Source organism: Athene cunicularia, assembly GCF_003259725.1.
Source record: "Athene cunicularia isolate RWA chromosome 1 unlocalized genomic scaffold, athCun1 chr1_part1, whole genome shotgun sequence".
NCBI classification, from domain to species: domain Eukaryota; kingdom Metazoa; phylum Chordata; class Aves; order Strigiformes; family Strigidae; genus Athene; species Athene cunicularia.
In genome coordinates this window covers 124492454-124515871 of record NW_020799091.1, presented here as the reverse complement: position 1 = coordinate 124515871, position 23418 = coordinate 124492454, and the positions used below count along the sequence as shown (strand labels likewise).

The 23418-nt window shown below is 45.0% G+C and overlaps 2 protein-coding genes across 2 annotated transcripts; both read right to left on the bottom strand.

Moving 5' to 3' along the window:
• Positions 1-616: 616 nt before the first annotated feature.
• On the bottom strand, positions 617-21371 carry LOC113485715 (sodium/potassium-transporting ATPase subunit alpha-1). The gene is made up of 17 exons (XM_026859109.1): positions 21348-21371; positions 16802-16807; positions 13218-13436; positions 11671-11780; positions 10508-10642; positions 9761-9953; positions 9087-9262; positions 8401-8537; positions 6411-6561; positions 5726-5894; positions 4951-5105; positions 4500-4623; positions 3566-3711; positions 3309-3439; positions 2629-2730; positions 1408-1499; positions 617-957 (listed from the first exon to the last, which is right to left on the bottom strand). Exons 1-17 carry the CDS (start codon positions 21358-21360, stop codon positions 929-931), a joined length of 2088 nt encoding a protein of 695 aa, XP_026714910.1. The 5' UTR covers positions 21361-21371; the 3' UTR covers positions 617-928.
• On the bottom strand, positions 14910-18933 carry LOC113485723 (sodium/potassium-transporting ATPase subunit alpha-1-like). Its single transcript, XM_026859123.1, has 6 exons — positions 18823-18933; positions 17551-17610; positions 16376-16579; positions 15910-16023; positions 15246-15380; positions 14910-15051 (listed from the first exon to the last, which is right to left on the bottom strand). Exons 1-6 carry the CDS (start codon positions 18850-18852, stop codon positions 14926-14928), a joined length of 669 nt encoding a protein of 222 aa, XP_026714924.1. The 5' UTR covers positions 18853-18933; the 3' UTR covers positions 14910-14925.
• Positions 21372-23418: the final 2047 nt, after the last annotated feature.

Sequence of the window (23418 nt, the reverse complement as noted above, 5' to 3'; positions counted from 1 at the left end):
AAGAGCAATGCCTTCCTCAAAAGTGGAAGATGTAGGACCCTGTACCCACGATTAGCCTCTGCCCTCACCCTGCTGCAGGCACAAGCTGGTATGGGGATGGGGCAAGGGCCATGCTGGAACAAGTGTGTGCATGCACAGAGGACACTAGGGAACACTATCCTTTGCTTGGCAAAGCAAGCAGGAAAATCTGCGTCAGAATTTTGAGAACAAGGCTGCTTGGATCCAAGTGCCATTCAGGGGAAGTTTGTTCTCATTCTGAACCCAGCAAGTCACAGCCCCTTAAAGCAGGCCAGAGCACACATCTAGCCACCAGCTCTTCTCCCAGCTCAGTGCTACATTTGCAGAAAGTAGCCAAGACATGTAGTTAGAGGTCAGCAAGCTTCCCCAGCTGCAGGCTTTGAAATGCAAGTGCTTGCAAGCACTGAGCTAGAGTGGGATGCACCAGGGCTTTTAAAAACTGCATATGCTGTTGTCTCTGGGTCAAGCAGCTCTGCTTCCCTCCTATAAAAATGGGAAGCCAGGGGCTAACCCATGCTGTCACCACCACACCCTAGGCAGGGAGGGGAGGCTGCCCTGCCCCCAGTTTTTGCCTGAGAAAAACATCCACCTAAGACCATGTGGGGGCATCCTCTTATAATCCATCTTTATTTGTAAAAATCCACATATAAAATCTTCAGTTTCCTTTTACAAAAACAAAAAGGCACATAAAACTACTCACTCTTATCCCCATGGACTGATGGTCAGACACTCCCCCCACCCCCACCTCCCCCTCCCTGTCTCTTCCAGTCCATGTTTCTTCATGTTTCCTTTAGCTTCAGCTCACTCCTGCCCAGGCACAGTTCTGCACTTACAAAGATGAAGTACACACACAGGGGAGATGGTGGAGAGGTGGCGTGGGCTGTGCGTGGAATGTTTTACAGGCGCTTTTTTAGTAGTAGGTCTCTTTTTCCACCCAACCTAAAGGAGGGAGAGACATCAGTTAGTCTTAAGGCAGACCAAGTATGAGGTTCATAAAAGCTCCTTTTAAGCTCTGAAAACTTGCACTGTAGCACCTGAGCTAGTGACCTATCACAATGGAAAAATCTTGGGAAATTGTTGATGTCCTGCAGCTTTCAGACCCCCTCCCAGCTTTCTAGAAGTACCCAAGCATTAACCAAGTCTTTTCCCTCTACTTCAGTACACTGGTACTGAATACACAAGTGGGAGAATGCAGGGAGAAGGACAGAAAAAGTCTTTAATTTGAACTAACTACACTATTAATGTTGAGGAAGGGAAAACACAGCAAAAAAATATATCCCTGCGGAGTGTTCAGCACTGGGGATCCCTGAGCATTGTCAGAGCTTCTACAGAGCTCAACAGCATGAAGAGGTAGGGAAAGAAACACACAGATTAGCAGCATATTCTTACCACCAGGGTTGCGTCTGATAATGAGCTTTCTGACTTCATCATACAGGAATATGAGGAGGGAGTATGGGAAAGCACAGAACCACCAGGTTGGCCTGTTTGGGAGAGGAGACAGTGAGAACACAGGCAGCAGAGATGCTCTTTGCCTCACAAAGCTCTGACTAGATGGCACAAAGGAGTGCAGGAAGGCTGGCATGTCCCAGCTCGCCAGCTCCCACAAGGCTGTGGTTCAGCTGAGAATCCTCTAAGCCATGAATTATCACCAAGTTTCTTCCTCCAATAGGTTAACCCACTTTTGGATATTAATTCCAACATGAGGTGTGTCATAGCACCTTTGTTCATCTCTGTACCAGCACCTCACCACCTATTAATCTAGGAATATTTCCTCTAAGCACACATAACCTTTGTGCCCACATCCCTGCTCACTTAACTGCACTCATTTCCCTTCTGATTTACACATGCTAACAGCCAGCTGCTGCAGGCACTGGGCAGAGGCCGCCTTCTTGTTAAGAAATGCTCACACTTCAGCAACCAACTCCAGACAAAACTTCTGAATAGAATGCAAGAGGTACCAGAGGGTTTTTTTTGCCATGAAAATTTCATGGCATTTCAGCCAGAGGACTGTTTGAAGTCTGAGACTAAACCCTGCCATGAGATGTTGCAATGCTGTTAAGCAATGCTCAAGATGTTGGCACCCTCCCAGCTGTTAGGAAAGTTACTATGCACCAACTGGACTTCTCTACCTATGTAGTATCTTCCAAAAGGCTTTATTACTTGTGCTATTTCTGTGGAAGGTAGAAAAAGGCACAAGACATCATTACCAGTTCCTGTAAGTAAAGGAGAATCACCTGACATGTTTTAGAGCAATTCAACTGGCTTTATTTGGAGATGCAGTCTCCTATCTGTAAAAATACCCCATGCAAGTAAGTACAAAAGCAGATGTGCTACAGGACACTGGTACAACAACTGAAGTTGTGTTGCTAATTTTTAGTGGGGCACTTAACTGCAGGCTCCCCATAAACATTCCATAAGTAGTAAAGAAAAGCAAACCCCTTCTGTATCACAGTATAGCAAAGGATGGCTTACACCCTCTAGGCTGAGCTCTTCTGGGTTAAGGCTAGGTATCATGCTCCACAGGCTCACACCTACTTTTATCCTTCTCCTGACCAAAACACTTTTGTTCTGTGGTACAGTCTGCTGCACAAAAGGCATGATGCAACTTACTTGAGAGGGTACATCCTTAGAGCAACATCCATTCCAGGGCAGTAGGAGAGGAAGGCAGCCAGAGCAGTCTCCTCAAACAGACCAAATATTAAGATTTTGTTCCTAGTAGAAACAGTAAAGCCGTCAGGAACAAAACACTCACATATGACATCCCAAAAAACATTTAGTTGCTACATGGTACTGAATGGAAAAACACATTCTGGTCTAGCCCAGAGTCCATCAGGTGGGGACCATGAGGCCATCCAAGCTGATAGCACAGTTGCCAGAAGGGTATTTTAATTCTCTAGACAGATATATTCCAGTTCACAACTAGAGCCAATTGCTTTCTTCACAAATTCAGAAGGTGGCTGGGGTTCACACCATCAGATCTCATGATACATCAGCTGCTCTGTTGCCACACAAGGATGTATGCTGGAGGGTGTCACTGTCCTTTGAGGTGGGCTAACTCCCACAGACAGTGCCTGCAGAAATCAGCATTTCACTTTGTCTCAGCCTGACAACCATAGCAGGTACTACAAGAAAGAGCACCCAGGTCCCTCTTTTACCCAGTATCAAGGCACCCGACTGTTCAAGACTTATGCCAAGATGCCCAAACACTGCTGGGACAAAAAACTAGAATGCCGTACGCTGGAAAACACACAGCATCCAATTCTAAATCTTCCATGGACATCCTGACTTACTTCATCCCCTGCTGAAAGACGGAGTTTCTTCGGGTCTTACAAATGATCAAGTCCGCCCACTGCACAACCACAATGCTGACAAAGAAGGCTGTATGGCAAGTGAACTCCACTATTTTCCTCTGTTCGTAGGTCTAGGAAGCAGATAAAGCAGAAAGCATTTGTTCAGGCATGCTGCCTTTGCTCTTTGGTGCTCACACCAAGTTCAGCAGGCATTAGTATTCTGGCTAGCAGCCTCCAAGTGATGCCTCAAGACTTACCCACTGCTGCCCGTAGCTGTCTTCCACATCATTAATCCATCGGTCATCCCACTGAACTCTGATCCCTAGCAAGCCAGAAGGCCAGAACCCATTCTCTGCCATGATTACAAAATAGGTAAAGAAACCTCCAAGGGCCTGGATCATACCTAAACAGATAGAAAGGATGATAAAATGGATGTAGCTACCGTGCAGTGCAATTATAACACAAAGCAGTTTGCAGGAAACCCCAACCACCTAAAAAAAAATTACTCCTTGTGTAGCTCAGTCTCCTGAGCAGCAGCTATAGAAATAGCTCACACTAACATCAAACTCAGCTGCAATCCTTTCACTGAGCGGCTTCTGCTCCCAACTTTGTACAGAGTTACTTCTGTTCTGCCCTGTGCTGTGATGGCATGGTACTCAAGGACACAAGATAAAACTCCCTTTGTGTTCTCATTAAGCCTTGACCACCCCCAACCATTGCAAAATACAGTCAAGAAAGTTCCCAAGGTCTGCTCCAATTAAGCATGAGCTCCCATCCTGTGAACTGGGCATGTCCCTGTAGCTGCCTTTAATCAAGGCTCCTAATACTGTGTGTGTTTAGGGATACGCTGGAGAGAATCCTTTACTTCTAATTAAACTAACAATGGGATCTATGTTCTTGCTGAACAAGTCTGAACCAGAGGAGAGCTGGTTGTCAGCCAGCTCCTTTACAGCACTATGCAATTAAACAAAATTACTGTGAAAGCAATTCAATGGATCAAGCTGCACAAGCCACTGCTATGTGCCACGGGGGAAGAATCATGGCAAATTCTTAACAGCCTGAGGTTCTGGTTTACACATCCCCAACCTCAACCCTACCGAAGTAAGCAGAACAGTCACTGACTCAGGATGGTTTATAAACCCCCGCTACTGCCGAGCTCAAATCACTGCCAGAGAAGACAGAGCAGCTCACCAATCTGCCCATAGGCCATGCTGATCAGCCGCTCATTCACCAGCTTGTCAGTTTTGGGATTTCTGGGCTGCCTCTTCATGATGTCACTCTCTGCTTGCTCATATGCCAGGGAGATAGCAGGGACCTTTGGAGGGGGTAGGAGAGCTGTTAGAACCATTTCAACTTTCCATTGTAAGTCTTCCCTGCCCCAAGTTTTCAGGCTCCAGCTGCAGTATTCAGGAAGGACCTTACACCCTCCCCATCCCCAGTTTGTCCTTACATGGAACTGAAGGATCCTCAGACTGAGAGCCATGAGACAGTGAGTGTGGATTAAGGGGGTATTCAAATGGTCACTTATTTTAAATCAGAACACTGGAGAAAACCGTATTTAGGCATTTTCCTTCCACCTGTCCTTTCTTTAGGGTACCTAAGACCACCTACATTTCTTCCCAAGACAGAAAAAGACATTCACCATGTCAGTGCCCAAGTCAATGCAGAGGATGGTGACTGTTCCCAGTGGAAGGGGTATGTTTGCAATGATGAAGATCAGGAACGGTGTGATTTCAGGAATGTTACTGGTCAAGGTGTAAGCAATAGACTTCTTCAGGTTATCAAAGATCAGACGCCCTGGGGCAAAGAAGAGAGAACAACATAAGCCTCACTAAGCAGCAGAAGGCAGCCCAGTAGCAGATAAGCAGCTTCAGTGGTAACACTGAAAGGCAAAATGCTAGTAGAGCAAATCAAAGAGTTCTCTTGCATGCAAGGCTGAGACTGTGTGCTCCATGCATGGCATCACCTACAGAAAGTAATATTTTTGGTCACAGCAATCAGGGTTCACTGCATACAGTAGTAGGATACTAAGCCCTGGTTTCTGAAGATCAAGAGTCCCTGGAGGTACCCTCTGCTCTGCTCCTGTTTGAGAGCTATTACTCCATCAGGGAGGAAAATATGTCAGACTCAGATGGCAAAGATGACTGTAGGGTCAGTGTTAGGCAAGAGGACAAAGTAGCTTTTGTTACTCAGCTGCTTCCTACTGTTGATCATCCCAAAGGGTTGTGCTGGTCCCATGGAAAGGGAAAAGACTTTGAAGAGAGGAGGCAAGCGCTGCCCTCCCTGAAAACACTTGTCATGGAGACAAGCTCAAATAAAGGAGCACCCTCCAGATGCCTCTGAAACAGAGGGAATCAGTAAGTAACACTGCTGAAGCATGCCACTTCGCCACCACTGCACATAAGTTACTAACTCACCTTCTTCAACCCCAGTGACAATGGAGGCAAAGTTATCATCCAGGAGAATCATGTCAGCAGCCTGCTTGGAGACATCAGAGCCAGCAATACCCATAGCAACACCAATGTCAGCTTTCTTCAGGGCTGGGGAATCATTCACACCATCACCTGTGACTGCTACAATGGCACCCTAGTCAAAAAGAGGGATAGAAAGACTGAAATCATCCTAAGATGGTTTGGGCAGAAAAAGCTTTCTCCTGTCTTCCAGAAGATGAAGTATAAAAAAAGGTATTTCACTTTGCTGTTGAGACATCAGTTTCTCCTTGTCCTCTTTGCACCCCTTTCCCTTTTCTGATCAGACTTATGACAGAACCATGCTGCTCTCTCAAAAGGAGATGTTGGACATCAAATCCTCCTCTCCCAAGAACCTCCAGAGCATTTAGGAATTGTGTTAAACATCACAGGATCAGAAGCAAGCCTCAGTACAAACCAAAGATGTTTTCCTGCAAGACCCTTATATTTAAGTACTGTAGAGCAGCCTGACAGCAGCTGAAGGCTACTGACAGACTAGTATCTAGTCTGGCCTTTTACGTGAGGGTACTGAGAAGACTAAGCCCTGACACTTCAGAAGGCAGCACTGGTGGGTAGTTCATATACATGACTGGGAATTTATCCACTATGAAATCCTTGGGCTCCCTCTCTTTACCTGTCGCTGGCAGCCTTCCACAATTATAAGCTTCTGCTGAGGAGATGTCCGGGCAAAGACAATTTCTGTATGATGCATCAGGATCTCATCCAATTGCTCACTAGTCATGTCCTTCAAACGTGAGCCATGAACAACACAAGCTTTGGCATCCCTGCAATCAAGAGACAATATAATGTTTTACTTCACGAATTAAGCTAAGTTCCTCATTAGTTGTATTTGCCCCATAAAAATATGGCTCTCCAGTGCTCTAGGGAAAGGCCAACTCCTGCTGTGACTAAATACTATTCCAGGCAGCCTCTGCACAGAAGTTTGATGCTCCAAGTTTAGAAGGTAGATGGGGAACACAAAGAAAAGGGCAAGACAGGGCCAAGGAACAAACAAAAAGCTCTATGAGCAGACAAATTCTATCACTTTTTAAAAATGCATCAAGGCAAAGATTAGTTGTTTCCACAGCTCTTGGCCTCTCTGCAAGAAAGGAACCCTTGACTCAGGCAGTTAGCTTCCAACACCACAACAGATGCTGCAGTGCAATCCTTTTTGCAACAGACAATCTACATGTGGCTCTTCCCAGAGAGAGCTCACGCTATGCCAGTTCAGACTATTTTACGCTCTTCAGCAACAAAAGCATGCAAGGTTATATTTAGACTGGTTTGGTACCGTGCATGCTACAGCAAAATACCACCTCTCCAATCCAGCATACCATCCCTTATAGGTCTAGGAGACTATCGACACAGCTCATGACACCACCCAGTTTAGACAGGGAAATTCCTTCCCCACCCTTATAGCCAGCTGCTGACCTGCCCAGTCACACAGCCCAGTAATCCCTGGCCTTGCATGGCTAGGTTGTGAAGTTACCCTCAAAAAAAAGAAAGAGGAGAAGAATTCAGTCACAATACTTGTCTTCCCCAAGCAATGTCATTCCACAGGGTGTCTCTATTCACAGCTCATAAGCTACATGGCTACCCTCCAGCCCAAACACAGGCTGGGTCAAGCTGAGCAACACAGACAGCCCAGCCATTCTGCAAACAGCCCGCTTATGCCAAAGCACATTTTCTGAGGATGCCTCAGTTCTGCACTAGGCTATAAAGGCAAACATTAACCCACAAGAAGAAAATCCATTTTCACATTTATTCTGCTTGTAGCTACTGACTAGTGTCAACTGCTCCCTTTGCTCATCTGCAGTCAGACTCAGAAGAAAGCTTAAGAGCAAGAACAGAACTGAGGTTTGAGAGATGAAGTTTAGAGAAAAAGAGCTGAAACACAACCTATAAACAGTATGAAACAGTTGAAAATTTACTTTCAGTAGCCCATTCAGTCTGGATTGTGACTAACTAGGTACTTTGCTTTTATTCAAGTTTTTCCATGAACCTGTAAGTTATCTTACTAAATAAGCTTTGCTAAGTATATGTTTGGGGGCAAAACTAGACTTAGCCTCTATTTAGAGACCCAGAATCACAGGAGTATGTGGTTTCAGGGTCTGCAGCAACATTGCTCAAAACAGTCCCCAGAGCCACCCCCCTCCCCTATATGACTTGAGATCCTTTTTCCTGCCTGCTGCATTGGGCCAGTACATGGTGTTTGTGCAGTGACATGAAGCAGACAGGGCAAATAGTCAGCTCAGGGGGAAAAAAAAACTAGCCACCAAAAGACTTCACCCAGACAGGTGTTTCTTTTCCCCAGTGTGGAGACAAGACCATCAGGACAGGCAGCTACAGGGCAGAGAAAGGATGGAGGAAACTGCCTGACTTTTCTGTACAGGGCTTACTCTTCCCTAACTACTTCCCAGGCACAAGAGCCACATGCATTCAAGACAGCTTTGTGCATTCTTCACATAACTCATGATACACACTAAAGAGCCACAACATGCTGAGCTAAGCAGATGCCAAGATTTTTGTGCCTAGAGAAGAGATGCTAAGGGATTATCCAAGGCAAGGAGCGAGGCAAATGCTTAATTCTTTGAACAGCTCTGGCCTTCCCCACCAGTCAGTACCTAGGGTTGACCTGGCTGACAGGAATGTTAAGTCGAGCAGCAATATCTTCAACCGTTTCATTGCCCTCAGAGATGATGCCGACACCCTTGGCAATGGCTTTGGCTGTGATCGGATGGTCTCCAGTAACCATGATAACCTGAAATGCAAACAGACTGCCGTGAAAGCCTTGCCTGTACTCCAGAGCAACACTGCCCCAAAGGCAGGGTCCCCTGAGGCTGAAAAGGCCACGTGGCTTTTGTTGTACCAGTGAGCCCTGGCACAGAGCAAGGCTAAGGTACAGGCTGTAACCTGTTACCAGTATGCAAGGGATAGAGGTGGATGAAAGACAAAGAAAATTGTTAATCCTGAGACAACAGATCCAGTTCCGTTTCCAGGCGGTGCTTTGTTCTCTCATCTCAGTCAGTACAGCAGGACATGCAGAACACACCTAAGCCAAGTCACACGCTTTGGGGCACCATGCTATCAGCCCCTGCCAGTACCCTAGCAAATTGGAGTCTAACTTGTTTTTCAGTCCATTAGCATACAGTCATTTGTATTTAACTCAGAAATGAAGCCTGAAGTAGTACTAGTTAAATCCCGATCAATACTTCCCTTCACACATTCACATTACAGAACACAGAGTAAAGGAAGCCCTTTGTATCCCCAGGTATAGAGCTTGGCAATTTTCAACCCAGGAATAAACTACCTTGATCCCAGCGCTTCTGCATTTGCCAACAGCGTCTGGCACAGCAGCACGAGGAGGGTCAATCATAGACATCAGTCCTATAAAACAGAGCTTGTCTACAGGGAAGTTGACCTCGTCTGTATCAAACTGGAAGCCTTCAGGGAACTGATCGTCCGGCAGAGCCAAGTGACAGAATCCTGTAACACATCAAACACGTGTTTACTCTGTTCCTACATATCAGGAGGCAGAGAGAGCGAACGCTTATTGCTTCTGCAAACAGCAGCGCAAGAATAACAGGACAGCACCAGAGGTTTGGCCAGGACTATTGAGGCAGGAGCCACTCTCATATTCTGATAACTAATAGCTGTTGCTAGGTGCCCAGACAGCTTGGTTCACATGCAGTGGAGCAAATCTAATACCATGTGGCCCCATGGAGACCAAAGGTCCCAAATCCTTTGCTTCATTTTCATCGAAGTGACCCAGCTCTGGGCAAGACAAGACCCTGCAGGCTGCCTTTTAATTTAAAGGCTAAAGGCAGGACTGTTCCTATATGAATTGCTGAAGTGAGCTTGACTCAACACTATGGTTACACTACAGGAACAGAGTACAACAACCATCCACTTAATCTGTGGGGACTCCACACAGAAGCACGAGGGACAAATTTTTTCCAATTTATTAAGGCTGCTTTTCCTTACCCAACACTCTCTCCCCCAGGCCTCCCAACTCGAGGTAGGCATTCTGAAAAGCATCTTTCATTTCCTCATCCAGTGGCTGCTCCTTGCCATGAATAAGAATGGTGCTGCAGCGATCCAAGATCCTCTCTGGAGCTCCCTTCATCACCAGCAAGTAACGGGATTCTGATGGATTTGCATTTTTGTGAATAGACAGCTAGGGTGAAAGAAGTGAAAATGTTTTGAAGATATGTACAGTGAAAGTCAAACTTACCACCATCAACTCAGTGTTTTGTGACTACAGCAGCTCAGGACAGTCTGATATTCTGCTCTAGTTTTCATTTACCCTCACTTTAAAAAAAGTTTCACAAAGGAATTACTGGGTGTTCTTTAACATAAGCATATAACCCCAGATGTTGCAGTGGCCTTTCTTGTATCCAGTTCCACCTGTTCAGGTCATTTCCCAGCAGTTTATTCCTATTCCCAGACTTGAGGCTCTTCCATTCTGTGTTTTACTGCCACACAGGCATGAAGCATGTCTGGTCTTTTCTCAGCAGCTGACACCTTATTGTCAAGGCAGCTCCAGCAGCTCTTCCACAGTGTAACTAAGTATAACTTAAATTTGTTAACTTAAATTTGTAGACTGCTCCAGACTATAAGCAAGTAATGGCTAGACAAGATTCTGGGGCCACAACAATCTGAGGCACACTACTTGCAAACTTATGTAAGCATTTCACACAGCAGCTCCCCCTCAAGAGGACACACGCTTACCTGATACTTGTTGGTAGAGTTAAATGGTATTTCCACCACTTTGGGATACCTTTCTCTCATCTCTTTGACAGAACCACAGCACAATTCAATGCATTTCAGAAGTGCAGACTCAGAAGCATCTCCCACCACTTCTCTCTAAGGAAAGAGACAACTGTCAAGGCCTACATCCCAGTGGACTCATCACAGATCAGATATTTCAAAGAAAAGTGTAATTATCTCAGCCCAGTCCCAGCTTCTACATAACATGGTACAAGAGCAAAGAATAGATAGAGGATTTTTTAGCCCTGGAGACCTGTGTGTGCTCTATGTCCTGCTTGAGTTTCCTTTGCTGCAATTTAAATGAAGTTTTTCTTGCCCTTCTGCTCTCTTTGTCTGTGAGATTTTTTGTTCATTTTTATGCTGCTTTTTAGTATCTAAAGACTTCCAAAACTCCCCTCTCTCATTCTTAGATGGGAGGAACTCCAGGTCTTTATCTTGGGTCCAAAAAAATCATGACCTGTAGTCAGAGAAGTGCTAGGGAAAAATAGTTTGTTCCATCATTTCTATTAGCACAGCATCAAAACATGCTTGGGAAGAAGTTTACTAAGCAACATGACCAATATTTGACAGATTATAAGCACTGTACCATTAATTTCAGCCCTGTCTGGGTCACAGTTCAGAAGCAAGAATCTGAATTGATGTTATGCCAGCATTTGAACCAGAGTTGAACCAGCAAAAGTTTAAAAAGCCAAGGCATGCCAGTGAGAACAGACTGGCTAAAGACTGTCTCCCACAACTGCTGCTCCTCCAGCTCTGGTGTCTACTTCTTCCAGTTCCCAGAACCGGGTATCTGTAGCTTTTAAGTGTACAGGTGCCAGATGTAGCAATTCTTGGAACAGCCAGACATTGGGAAATGCCTAAGAAAGCCTTCTGGTCCTTCCTAGCCCTGTCTGAAGTATATGACCTCCCAAACAGACTGTAGATGCTAGTGGGTGGCAGGGAGCCTGCCAGGGGAAATCTGTCTTCCCATCCCATCTCCTTTAAGACTGCTAGACTGCAAAAAGATTACGAGTGGCAGATACTTCTACTATGCAGGTTCCTGCAACCCACAGGATTTAATCTCACTACCAGTATATGGAGTGCAGCGCTGGGGAACAGGACAAGCATTTCTTTTAGGAACTCACCTTAAGAATTGGTACGTTTTCCTGGTTGGCCTGAAACACAGCACGGTTGCAGAGACCTGCAACTCTGGACAAAGCAGTCCAAGTAGCCGAGCTCTTGTCAAAAGAAGCGCCTGAAAGCAGAGTACAAATGTCAAAAAGCTCCTATCCAAAAAAAGTAAAAATCACATAACCCCCAAATCCCACAGCCTTAAGAGCAAGAAGCCTTTACCTCAGGAATAGGAAATGCTTAGACCTGTTAGCATACTACATCTCTCAGTTCTTACCCTCATCATTATTTTAAGACCCAAGGGTGAAACAGTGCATGAGATTTGACTGCTTTTGACATTCCAGTAACTGCTGCACCCAACAGCAGGAGCCATACTGACAAAAGCCAAGGAACCCTGGACAGATAACATTCTTTCAAAGGGGCTTGAGTAAGGGATACTGGGTTCCACCTCCAGGTTGTCTCACTTCATCCATCACTCAGGAACTAAAAGAAATAGCTCCCAAAGGAACAATGCTTATAAAGAAAGATACTGCTTCTCCCATGCTGGCTCTTAAGTTGGCTTCAAGGGAGATGAATTGAACAGACAGTTAACTGATAAGCTAATGTACTTCCCATGAAGCGAAATCTTCTAGGTTTATTTCTAGTGCAGCCAAGCCAACCGCTGCCAGGCCAAAACCAAGTGCTTCCAAATGACACTTTATTTATAGCTTGTTACTTTGCACTAGCGTTAAAGACCAAGAACAGTAGCTTTTTTTAACTGGTTCAGACAAGCACAATGTTTTAGAGTGGTTGGGAGCAGGGTGCAGTAGCACCACCAGGAAGTTTATGCTAGTAATGTGTCACAATCACATTCCACAAGGTAGATGACAGCTAGAAAACTCCTGAATTTGGTTGTACTGAACAGTTCTGGAGAGGCAGCTACACCTTCTCAATTGCACAGCACTCCAAGGCTTCAGATTCTTATCAACATCTAGGAGAAACTTCCTGCTGAAGTCTTACAGTCACTTCACTCATCGTTACCACTCTGCAAACACCAAACCAGGATGTTCTGGGAAAACCCCTGGTTCAAGAGCAGCCATCTAGTTCGACAAGAGATATTTCCATCTGTGTCCAGCCTCAAGGAATTATTAGCAGGGTCAACACCTCTGCTGTCCACACCTTCAGCAGACTTAAGATGGGGCAATTTCAGATACATTTCAGCAAAAACGATCAGTACTCTGCAGTACAGAACAGCAAATAGTTCTACATAAATGACAAACATAATGGGCTGAACATTCAAGAGGCTCAGATTCCAATGGAGTAAATCTGAGTAAATCTGAGTAAAAGCAACCTATATGGAGTTTAAGGGCTAAACACAACTGTGGTACAGTGCAAAGCTTTCTATGTGTCACCTCGTCTTTTAACGTACGTTGCAGATCATATGTTAGAAGTCCTTGCACTATGAACTTCTCTTGGACTGGAGAGCTAGAAACACAGCTTCTTAGAAGTACAGGCATACAGGAACCCCCAGAAAAAGCCATTTTTTAAATGAAATGCCTCAAGTGCAAAGAGATGGTCTTACCACTCTGGTTCTCTGTAGTATCAGCCTCATGAATCTGATTGTCAAACCACATGTGTGCAACCGTCATGCGGTTCTGTGTCAGAGTGCCTGTTTTGTCAGAACAGATAGTGGATGTGGAGCCCAGGGTTTCCACAGCTTCCAGGTTCTTCACCAAACAGTTCTTACGAGCCATACGCTTGGCTGTTAGTGTCAGACATACCTGGAGACAAGGAAGATGCACTAGTTAGATGTGCTTGTGCACTAATACACTGCTACCCAACTCACTGCAGGCATGGAATGACAACCAGCTTACGTGCCCTGCAGGGACTCCCTAACTCTGTGCTCACCCTGACAGTACAAAATAAACAGCAACACTTAGGCCAGCTGCTAGGTTTAAGCTACACATCATCATCCTCACAAAACCTCTAGGAAAGGACTCTCAAGGCTTCAGACTCCAGCTTCTCAGCAAATTAGGAAGGAACTAACATGCTCTGGACTAACATTCTAGTTAAAGTTCCATAATCATAGGGACTCAAAATATGCCATAACATACACCACATACAAGAATGCATAAAATATCTCTGGTGATAGGGCTGTAACCTACTGGTGTAGGAAGCCAGCAGCCCCAGCTACCCTTTCTCACCAGAGGCCATTACCTGGTCCCAGCTCCCAACTGTTCATTCTCCAGCTCAGTCGCTGCTCTGCTTCCTAAGGCTGCATGGAAGCCTCTAGCCCTGTCTACCACCACCTTCTATACAGCTGAGCACACCTAGATACTCCCAGCATCTCTTCTGGAAAACAAACTTACAAGAACATCTGCTAGGTCCCAGATCAAAAGCTGGGACTAGAACAAAGCTTGCTGGATGCTCTGCCAGCCCTTCAGGGTCGGAGGGGCTAGTGTGCATGTGCATGTAGAAACCATGAACAGTTTTAACAGGAAGGCCCTGTCTTGCTCACTTCAGTCCTACAATGCTGAGTCCCTGCAAAGGTCCAGCTTAGGGACCCATCTTCATTAGAACAACAGCTGCAGAACTTGACTTTGATTTGGGCAACTAGTCTAAATACACTGAATTTCTAAAGCACTCACTACAGAACACCTACCATTACTTTAGGCTTTAGCTCTGAATGCACACTGACCATGAGGCACTTTGCTTCCTTAAGAACCATATATGTAACTCAATCTTTTTGGGGGAAGAGCAGGGGACAGTCTGCTGGTGAGAATCTGTCAGAAGAGAACACAAAAGGAGTCAGGCAGAACTCTACACCATCACTGAACATTCACATATTGACATGGTGTGGGTATGGAAAAGATACTCTGAGCTTCATCACAAAGTATCTACCACCGTACAGAGCTGCAACAGGAAGTTCTGCCAGTTTGAAACTCCTGTAGCAGCTGTCATAATTCTTACAGCTCTGCCTAACCATCTTGGTTCACATTATGTTATCTGTAACACTGCTGTAATAAGGCAGTCAGTCTCAAATATACACAGCATAGCTGCTCCTCTAGGAGAAGCAAGAAAGAAAAAGCACAGTAGTGCTGTCGACTCTTCTTTGCCCACTGCACAGTATTTTAGTTGGAACTGGCAAAGCCTTTGCTGGGAACTTCCAGCCTGCTCCTGCATGGTAGCAGTAGGATACCAAGTAATACACTAAACTCGCACAACATTTGCATTGCTCACCTCTGCAGTTTGATCTCTAGCACTGTTAATACTTTAGGGAAGTAGGAAAGTCACATACCTTCCACACAGTTGGTGGAAAAGAAAGCAATGTTCCTGGTCTCCAGTGGGTTCTCATTAGAGAAGTCTGGAGACCTGGTCTGAGGCTCTGATTCACCAGTAAGTGAGGAGTTATCCACCTGCATGGAAGAGAGCACTTTGTCACATGCAAGCAGGTGGATGCTTCAGTGGTGAAAGCAGATCAAACACCAAGCACTTCCCCAACTCTTCTCTTCCACTCCACCCCCCATTCACAGCACAGAAGACATTCTTTGAAACCAGACTAATTCATCACCCTTCACAATGAAGTTTTCAGAGTCTTCCACTGCTGTACCTTGCAACCATGTGCAGATATGATCCGAAGGTCAGCTGGGATTCTGTCTCCTCCTTTCACCTCCACTAGATCTCCAACTACAACACCTTCAGCATTGATGCTGATCTTCTCACCATTTCTGACTACAAGAGCTTGCTGAAAGACAGTAAAGAAACAATCTATGTCAAAAGCAGCTCTTCGGAAGGGACTCAAAAGATCTAAGTATCTTAAAATAGTTTTGCTATGGTTCTATGAGGTTTCTACTTGTACTAAGATGTTTATCTCAGATATGTGTGTTAAGAAAAACAGCTATTTCTGTTTTCTTGATATTAAAGTTCCTTGTTGCCAAGGAAACAGTAAGATAGTTATGTATGATACAGACTCTCCATGAAGGAATCTTGAGGTTCAGTATTTATCATACCAGTTACTGAACCTGCCAGACTATCAATAGAAGTGTCCTATGAATGTTAATGTTAATAAGCTGGTGAAACTCACAGGGTGCCTTGGCCTATTAGCATAGATGTCTGGGAGCATAAAGAGGAAGGAGTCTCAAACCCCTTGAAATTAAGAGCTAGAAACCCACACTAACAGCCAGGTCTTTTGCAATTGAAGCTGGTGTTTCAAACAGTTAATAACCTTGAGCAAGCTACAGCTTGGCAGATGAAGGAAGTGAGGTATTCCATACCTGAGGCACCATGTTCTTGAAGGACTCCATGATCTTGGAACTTTTTGCTTCTTGGTAATAAGAGAAACAGCCAGTAATGATAACTACAGCTGCCAACACAACACCCAGGTACAGCTACAAGGAGAAAAGAAAGCAAGTCAACAATCTGCCTGAAAGGCTTCCAGTTTGTCCAGATAAATTGCTTGGTATTTTAAGTGCCACATCACAAAGCATGGAGGTACTTGCAGTCTCTGTACATTTTGTACACAAAAGCCATCTACAAGCTAGTGTCATTAACACAGCACGAAGGAAGTCAGCTGTTCATTTCATTATGTGGAAGCACTCCAAGACATGTTAAGCTCACACACTGGATTTCCCATGCTTATGGGAAAAGCTTCTGGACTGAATGCTTAGAGGAAGTTAATCTGCTTTGAGACAAACAGGCTGCTCAGCCTGCCTTTGAGGCAAAACAGACATTGTTACTTACGTTATCGTTGTTGCGTTCCTCCTCCATCACACTTTGTATGCCGTAAGCCAGAAAACACAGAATAGCACCAATCCACAACAGGAGTGAGAATCCTCCAAAGAGCTGCCGACAGAACTTTACCCATTCAGGAGTGGTGGGTGGAGGTGTGAGGGAATTTGGGCCATCACGAGCTAAAATCTCAGCTGCACGTGCAGATGTCAGACCCTAGAAGAGAGGTTCCTTTTATAGGCATTGTGGCAAGACTGACTGGGGAAGGTAGCTCTGAATTTGTGTTCTGCCACAGCAACGAGGAGATGCTAAGAAGAAATGGAGATCTCCACAGCTGCCATGGCTCTGCAACACAAGCGCAGAATGTTGGATGCTACTTGAGGAACCTGCAGGCCACAGGGCTACAAACACCCAAGACGAGCAGAACAAGAAGGCTACAGCAGCAGACTTTGAGCCCCGAGGAACAGCCCAGTGCAATCCATCCTATCAAATTATGGAACAAGTGAAAGCTGGGGGCCATAAAGATGATGACACTTTGGACTGGCCTTCCAGGAAGTTCAGCTTTCAGAAGCCAAGGTCCTTAACAGAAGTATGCAAGTCTCTGTGCTGTTCTAGAGTAAGAGCAGACTTGCTGCTATATGCAGTCATGCAAAAAACCACATTAAGCAAAGCAAACAAGAGCAAAGGTGCAAAACCACTCCAGTGCTTCTGCACTGGACTTTGAGGTTAGCTAGGACATCTGCACACCTCTTACTATGAAAGGGTGAAATTTTAACTGCTACTAGCCATCATTAAGTCTCTGGGCATATGCTAGCTCACTAGACTACATCTGCAATATAACAAACATTTGCCTTTATTACAAGCTCCTCAGGGGAAAAAAAAAAAAATCCAAGAATCAACTTGACCTTGGAACAATTCAGAGGCAGATAACAGTGACGTCGTTAGAACCAAAGTCACTGAAGTATTGCAGTCAAGCTGTACAGTGGGAGGAGGAAGAGAAGTATTTGTGAGCTCAACAGCTCTCTCAAAGCCTGGGAAACTTAACTGGAAGAGGGGAGATTAAACAAAAAAAAGAAAGGGAAAAAAAAAACAGACCACCCAGATCTTCCTTTGTGAAGTGCTCTGAGCCCAGACTGTTCCCTTTTCAGATCAGGGCAAGGAGGGGGGGGAAAACAAAGCCTACCTACCCGACTCAAGTCTGTTCCATATTTACGATGAAGTTCATCAAGGCTCAGCTTGTGGTCATCCTGAAAGACAAGAAATGGTTGCAGGGGAAGAGATCACAGTGCCTGCAGGCTCATCAGAAAGAGCTCAGCAATTCCATCCCCCACCCCAAGTTTCCTATCTCTAACGTTTTGATGAGATAACAAGACTCTACCTCATCTTCTCTGTGAAGAGAATTTCAAACTCATTCTGCAACTCAAAGCGGTCTCCATCTTTAGCATTCTTGTGGCTATTTGGGTACAACATGACAGCTTTTAAAACAAATGTCTCAGTGCAGTCTTTACACCCCCAGCAGATTCTGTAAAGCCTCAGTGGGTTGGGTTTTTTTTGGGGGGGGTGGGGGGGAGGTGGGGATGCGAAAAGGAGTTGGGAAGGAAGGTAGGAATGTACAGAAGATTAGCCCTGTAATTTCACACGTTTTTAAGTAATGCTGCCAGTTTAAGCAGTGCTTCTTCCCTGAAAGAGGCTCCTTTTCACAGCCAGGCTATTTTTCAACTGGATCATGTTGGTGCTGAGGAGTGCCTCACAAGATTGTACTGGAGAGAGCAGATGCTTTAAGTTATCACTACTGAACACAAAAATCTCACCTTGGGGCAAGCATTGGTATCCCCTCTCCCTAACAGAGGGGCCAAAGATGTGAAAGCTCAGACTCAAATCCACAGCACAAACAAAACCAGTATCATCTTCAAGAAGAGCAGATCTAAGCTGGACAACGCTCATAGATGCACAGCATCATCCAACCTCCACAAATGGGGACAAAAGACACTCCCCACAGCCTCAAACACAATTAGAAGGAATAATACTGAGGTCTGAGTAGAGACCAGCAGTAAATGGAGCTGTACAGACTCAACTCCTCAGCTGCAATGCAAACAGCAGTCTCACGCACATGACAGCACAATAAAGCCTGCAATGCTGCTATCCAGACAGCACTTGCCTGGGTGAGGAAATGCAGCTACGGTGTGCTATGGGTAACACAGACAAACAGATACTTGGGTTCTGTGTCAAGTGTCTTTTGAGAAGTGATGTTTTCAGGGCCTACTGCATGGTCATCTCAATGCTGAAACACTTGCAGCATGTCTGGCTTGGAGACAAAGGGGCCGGGAAGGGAGATCAGTGCCTTTCAGCCACACCATGCTGTCAGCACACCAGCTCTTTTCTTTAAGCCACATGAGGCACAGGGCTTTGGGGGTAGTAAACATTCTTAAAGCTGCTCTTTCCATGCCCAACACTCTTACCATTGAGACTTCCTTTTTAAGCTCATCCATGTCCCTCTCCTTCTTCCCCTTTTTCTTTGCACCATGCTCTGATGTAGCAGTGGGCTCATATTTATCTCTTCCAGCCTGCAAGAGAAGACACAGTACCATTATAAACACCTTACCATCCACTTATCTACAGGAGTCGACATGAACTATGCACACAAGCTGTCAGGCAGACAAAATGATTACAGTTTATTAAAGTTATGCCACTTCAATTAAAAAAAAACCCAACAGCTAGTGAGCAGACAAGTCTCCTCAGCAGTATCCCCCATACACAAATTACAGCCATTGTGGAAGTCTAGCTAGGAGGAAAGCAAGCTACATGCTATTCAGTCAGTCTTGATGTATGAGCCCCAGCTCAAGCTGAAAAAGTGATGAAGAGCAGAAGAAACCAATTCCTGAGTGCATACGTATGTTCCCTTCAAGGCATTAACTCCTCCTCCCTGCTCTCAGTCCTCCACATCCTCTGGCAAGGAACAGCCTATCAACTGAAGATAAATAAGGAGGTGGTATGTCGCTGACTGGTCGAATCTGGGGGATAAGTTCCACCGCTTTCATTCTCAGTTTGGCATCTAGCTGGCTGGTTATGCAACAGAAATCTGCTTTCAATTTATGGCAGTTTGACCAGTGAGAATGGTATACAAAGCCATAGTGCACTTCACAGATTCAATTTGTGCTCAGTCCTGCTTACACTTCACAGAGCAGATGATCTGCTTAAAGCCCCTTTATTCAGATGGATTTCCATTCACTTTCATTATGGTTAATTCTACATAAAATCATGCAGATTTATATCTTGTCATGATTGGGTAAACAAGCATCTAAAGGACAAATTATAATTTAGCACATACAAGCATCACTTAAAAGACAAAAAAAAGTACAGAAGAGTTACAGGCAGAAATATTCCCAAACTGCAACAAGTTTGGACACCCTGTAAGATACCAAAACCAGACACCAGTATAGCCTAACAGTGCAGTTCCTTCATTAAGTACTCTATACATTTCCAGACAGTCACAAGCCTCCAAGAGCAGCTTTTTCCTCCCTTCACTTCTGTGTGGGACCTGTTACATCTCTGCCAAGTTTTCTGCTATGAGATTTTCATCCAGTAACATCCCAGAGAAGTATTCTGAGATGAAACAGCAGTTAGTGGCACCACAGTCAAACCGTTAACAAGATTAAGAAAAGGTTTCCAAAGGCACTGAGCATGAGCACCTCAAATCAAACTGGATTCCTGAGAGCAATCTGGACACAGAAACTATTGTTAGGATCCAAGAACTGTCCTGTTGGGCAGCAAGCACAAGATAATTTTTATTATTTACTGAAAGAGAAGTAGAAAGCAAAACCAAAAGTGAAACTACGTGGGAAAAAAAAGCAAAAAATCATTACTTTTCTAAAAGAATCCCTCAGTCACATCTAGACAACTATTTTTATTGTTCTGAGAAAGCTCTGTGCACACCACTCTGCAGCCACTCATGCATTCCACATGCACAGACAGTCCTCTCTTGCCCCGCTCAGTGAAGGCAGGCTGTGCATCCCCCACATCCTTGCACGCAGCTCCAGAGATATGAAAAATTTTTCCATTGCACAAGTGGAGCAGAACCAAGCTGTCTGCCTCCTCTCCTCCAGGAAAAGGACACGGAACTACAGACTGTCAGCATTCCTGACATTCTCTTCCCTGCATCTAAACTTCCATTTCTCCTCTTAAAAAAAAAAAAAGGCAAAAAGCCACAGAACTTAAACCAGCACCGTCCTTGCATTCCAGCATCACAAAAATTTGCCACGGGGCAATTCACAGAAAGTCACCACGAAGCTTCTCTCTCCTTCGGTCTTCAAAGGAAACAACTTTGATTTCTGCTAGAGCTCTAGCAGACAAGTCCAAACAGTTCTGCACAAAACGCATGCTTCTTGATTACTGCTTGAGACAATAAATTCTTTCTACCGAAGGTGAAGGAGCTGGTGCCTTGACTAGCAGTTCATCACCTTCACCTTCACCCTTTCCCCCAAGAAAAGCCTGGCAAGCTCTTGCAGGTGATCTAAAAACCTCTTGGTTCTTTGAAACTTCCGAGAGAAGTGCAGTTACTCAGCTTATCGAGGGCAGCCCAAGAATATATGTGTTTAAGCTCTTTCAGCTGCAGAGATGACCTACAAGTGGGCAAACATGAAAAAGCTCACTGCCCTTGTTCAAGCATGATTTGCTTAAAAAAAGCTGAACAAAAACCCCAGCGATCAGCTGCAGTCAGGACAAAAGGCAGACAGTTACTCACTTCTTTAACCATCCAAATATTTGGGTCTTAATGGAGTCCATCTTACCCAGCTCAGAGCTCCTCAGTTTAAAAAAAAGCACAATATATTCCCTTCTGTTGCTTTAGTACCACCTTGCAGAAAAGGTCAGTCAGTAGCAGTTTCTGTTCTTGCCATAGAAAGATTTCATGCAGAGTCTGAACCTCCTGCTCCATTATTCAAATCTGAACTTGGCCCATCGGTCAAAGTCCTGCCCCTGTTCAGTGCCTTCAGGGACATCTGGCAAGATGAGCCCAAGGCTGGCACTGGCTGAGCTGCCAGGGGACAAGGGGCTCATCCCACCCCTCAGCACTGTAGGATTTCCCTGCTCTCCCCTCATTTTCCAGCTGTACAAAGAGAAGGCAGCCTACAGTACTCCAGATCCACATCTTATCAAGAATTAATCACATGGTCTGAACACAAAGGAAGGTCTGTCTGGTCAGAAATGTCACCCCTGTTACTTGACTTAGCCTAGGAACTCTGACTCATCAAAACTGCCACAGAAAAAACAGCGTTTTTTTTCCATGCAAGATTATTTTTTCCCCCCATTGGCTTAAGCACAACATTTGTACACACCAGTGTTAACAAGTTTTATACAGACCCCAGAAAATCTTATTGTCTTTCAGATACAGTTTATGCTTTTCCTCCCTGGACTAATTGAGTCATTCATGGCTGATGTTCTCAACAGAAGCCATGATTGACCAGGAAACAGGAGGGGTGCAAATCAGCAGACAAGCTCAGAAGTACCCTATTCTAACATCACCTAATCCAACAAGAAATGTCAAGTAAAAGCCAAAATAAATTAAGCAGTCTCTGGAGAGCTGGTCTGTTCTAGTACTTATGTCATTATAATCAACTGTGCAGAGAAAACAGAAAAGTTACTGTCCTGCTGCCTCATGAGAGTCTTCAGTAAACATATTAACCATGTGAGGCATGATACAGACTATACCTATTGGAATGAAAACGCTGCTCCATGACCCTACATAATCTTAGCAAGGGAAGTAAATGCCTTCTCCAGATCTTTCTTACTCCTTCCAAGAGCTGTGTTCAATCTCCTAGCTTTGATCAAAAGTCTAATCAACTGCATCGACAGAACAAACTCTCAGCATCTAGGACAGTAGATGCAGATTTTACTCAACAGGTACTAACTGCTTATTGTGAACAGACTGCTGCTTTCCAAATTACAGAAGGACAAGCTCTCCTCCCATGACAAGGGATCTAACCCTCTCAAAGGTTTTCATCATCGAGGTAAAAACAGGACCACCCACACACCTTAAATCTTCCCTGGATATCAGGACAAAAATCTCTCAGAGCTGCTTGAAGACTCAGGAGCAGAGCTGGCTTTCCAAATGCTACCACTGCACAGCCGAGGAGCCCTTCCTGGTTTTTTCAGTGCTGTGCCAACTACCCAGCGTCATCTCCCACACTTCTTTGCCTGGAATATCAGTGCATCTTTACCATCAATCTCCAGTAGCACCAAACACATGAAGACGAGTGGACCAGACACAGTTCTCACCTAGAGGAGCTAGTGACTTTAGCTACGCCTTGAAGAGGCCTGGGTAAAACACGATTTCCAATTTTCAAGATCCCACCACTGGGTTGCGGGATTACAACCTGCAAGTACAAGTACTTGGCAGAGACCCTTCATCCTGCTACACTGCTTTTGCAAAAACACACGTTGACTAGGCCCAGGGTTTTCTTTGGTAAGAGGAGTATCCTCTAGCTATAGCAATAAAAAGTAGGAGTGACAAAGACAGGGGGAGGGGGGAAGAGTAATACATTAAGATTTAATCACACCAGATAAGGATTGCTTTGATTTGCATAATTTCCCCTCAGTTGGTCCATTATGCAATAAGCCTTCCTAGTTTCTGATGGGGAAAAAAAAACCCTCCTAACTTGGGTTCAGGCATGAAGCACTGACCTCCAGAAGCAACTCAAAGCACACACTAACTGAGTGCTACGGCTGTGCAGCGAGGGAGATCGAGCAAAACGCGCTGCTGCCTGCAGACAGCTTCCAGGCAGCACTGAACAGAAATGAAATCCTGTCTGCTTTCTTCCACTACACACACCCCCTTGGATAATCTGCTTTTTGGGCTGAACAACATACCCAGGCAGCTCACGGCCCTCCCCTCATCCTGTTACCATTTAAAGTAAAACAGACACTCTGCTCAGCTTCTCCTCACAGCTGTAGAGACAAGGAACTTGTTCTCTCACGCTTAACACTCTTACTTTCTCTTCCATCCCATGCTCTCATGGGAAAGAGGTTTCTGGGGCACCCCTGACTCAGGGCAGGCACAC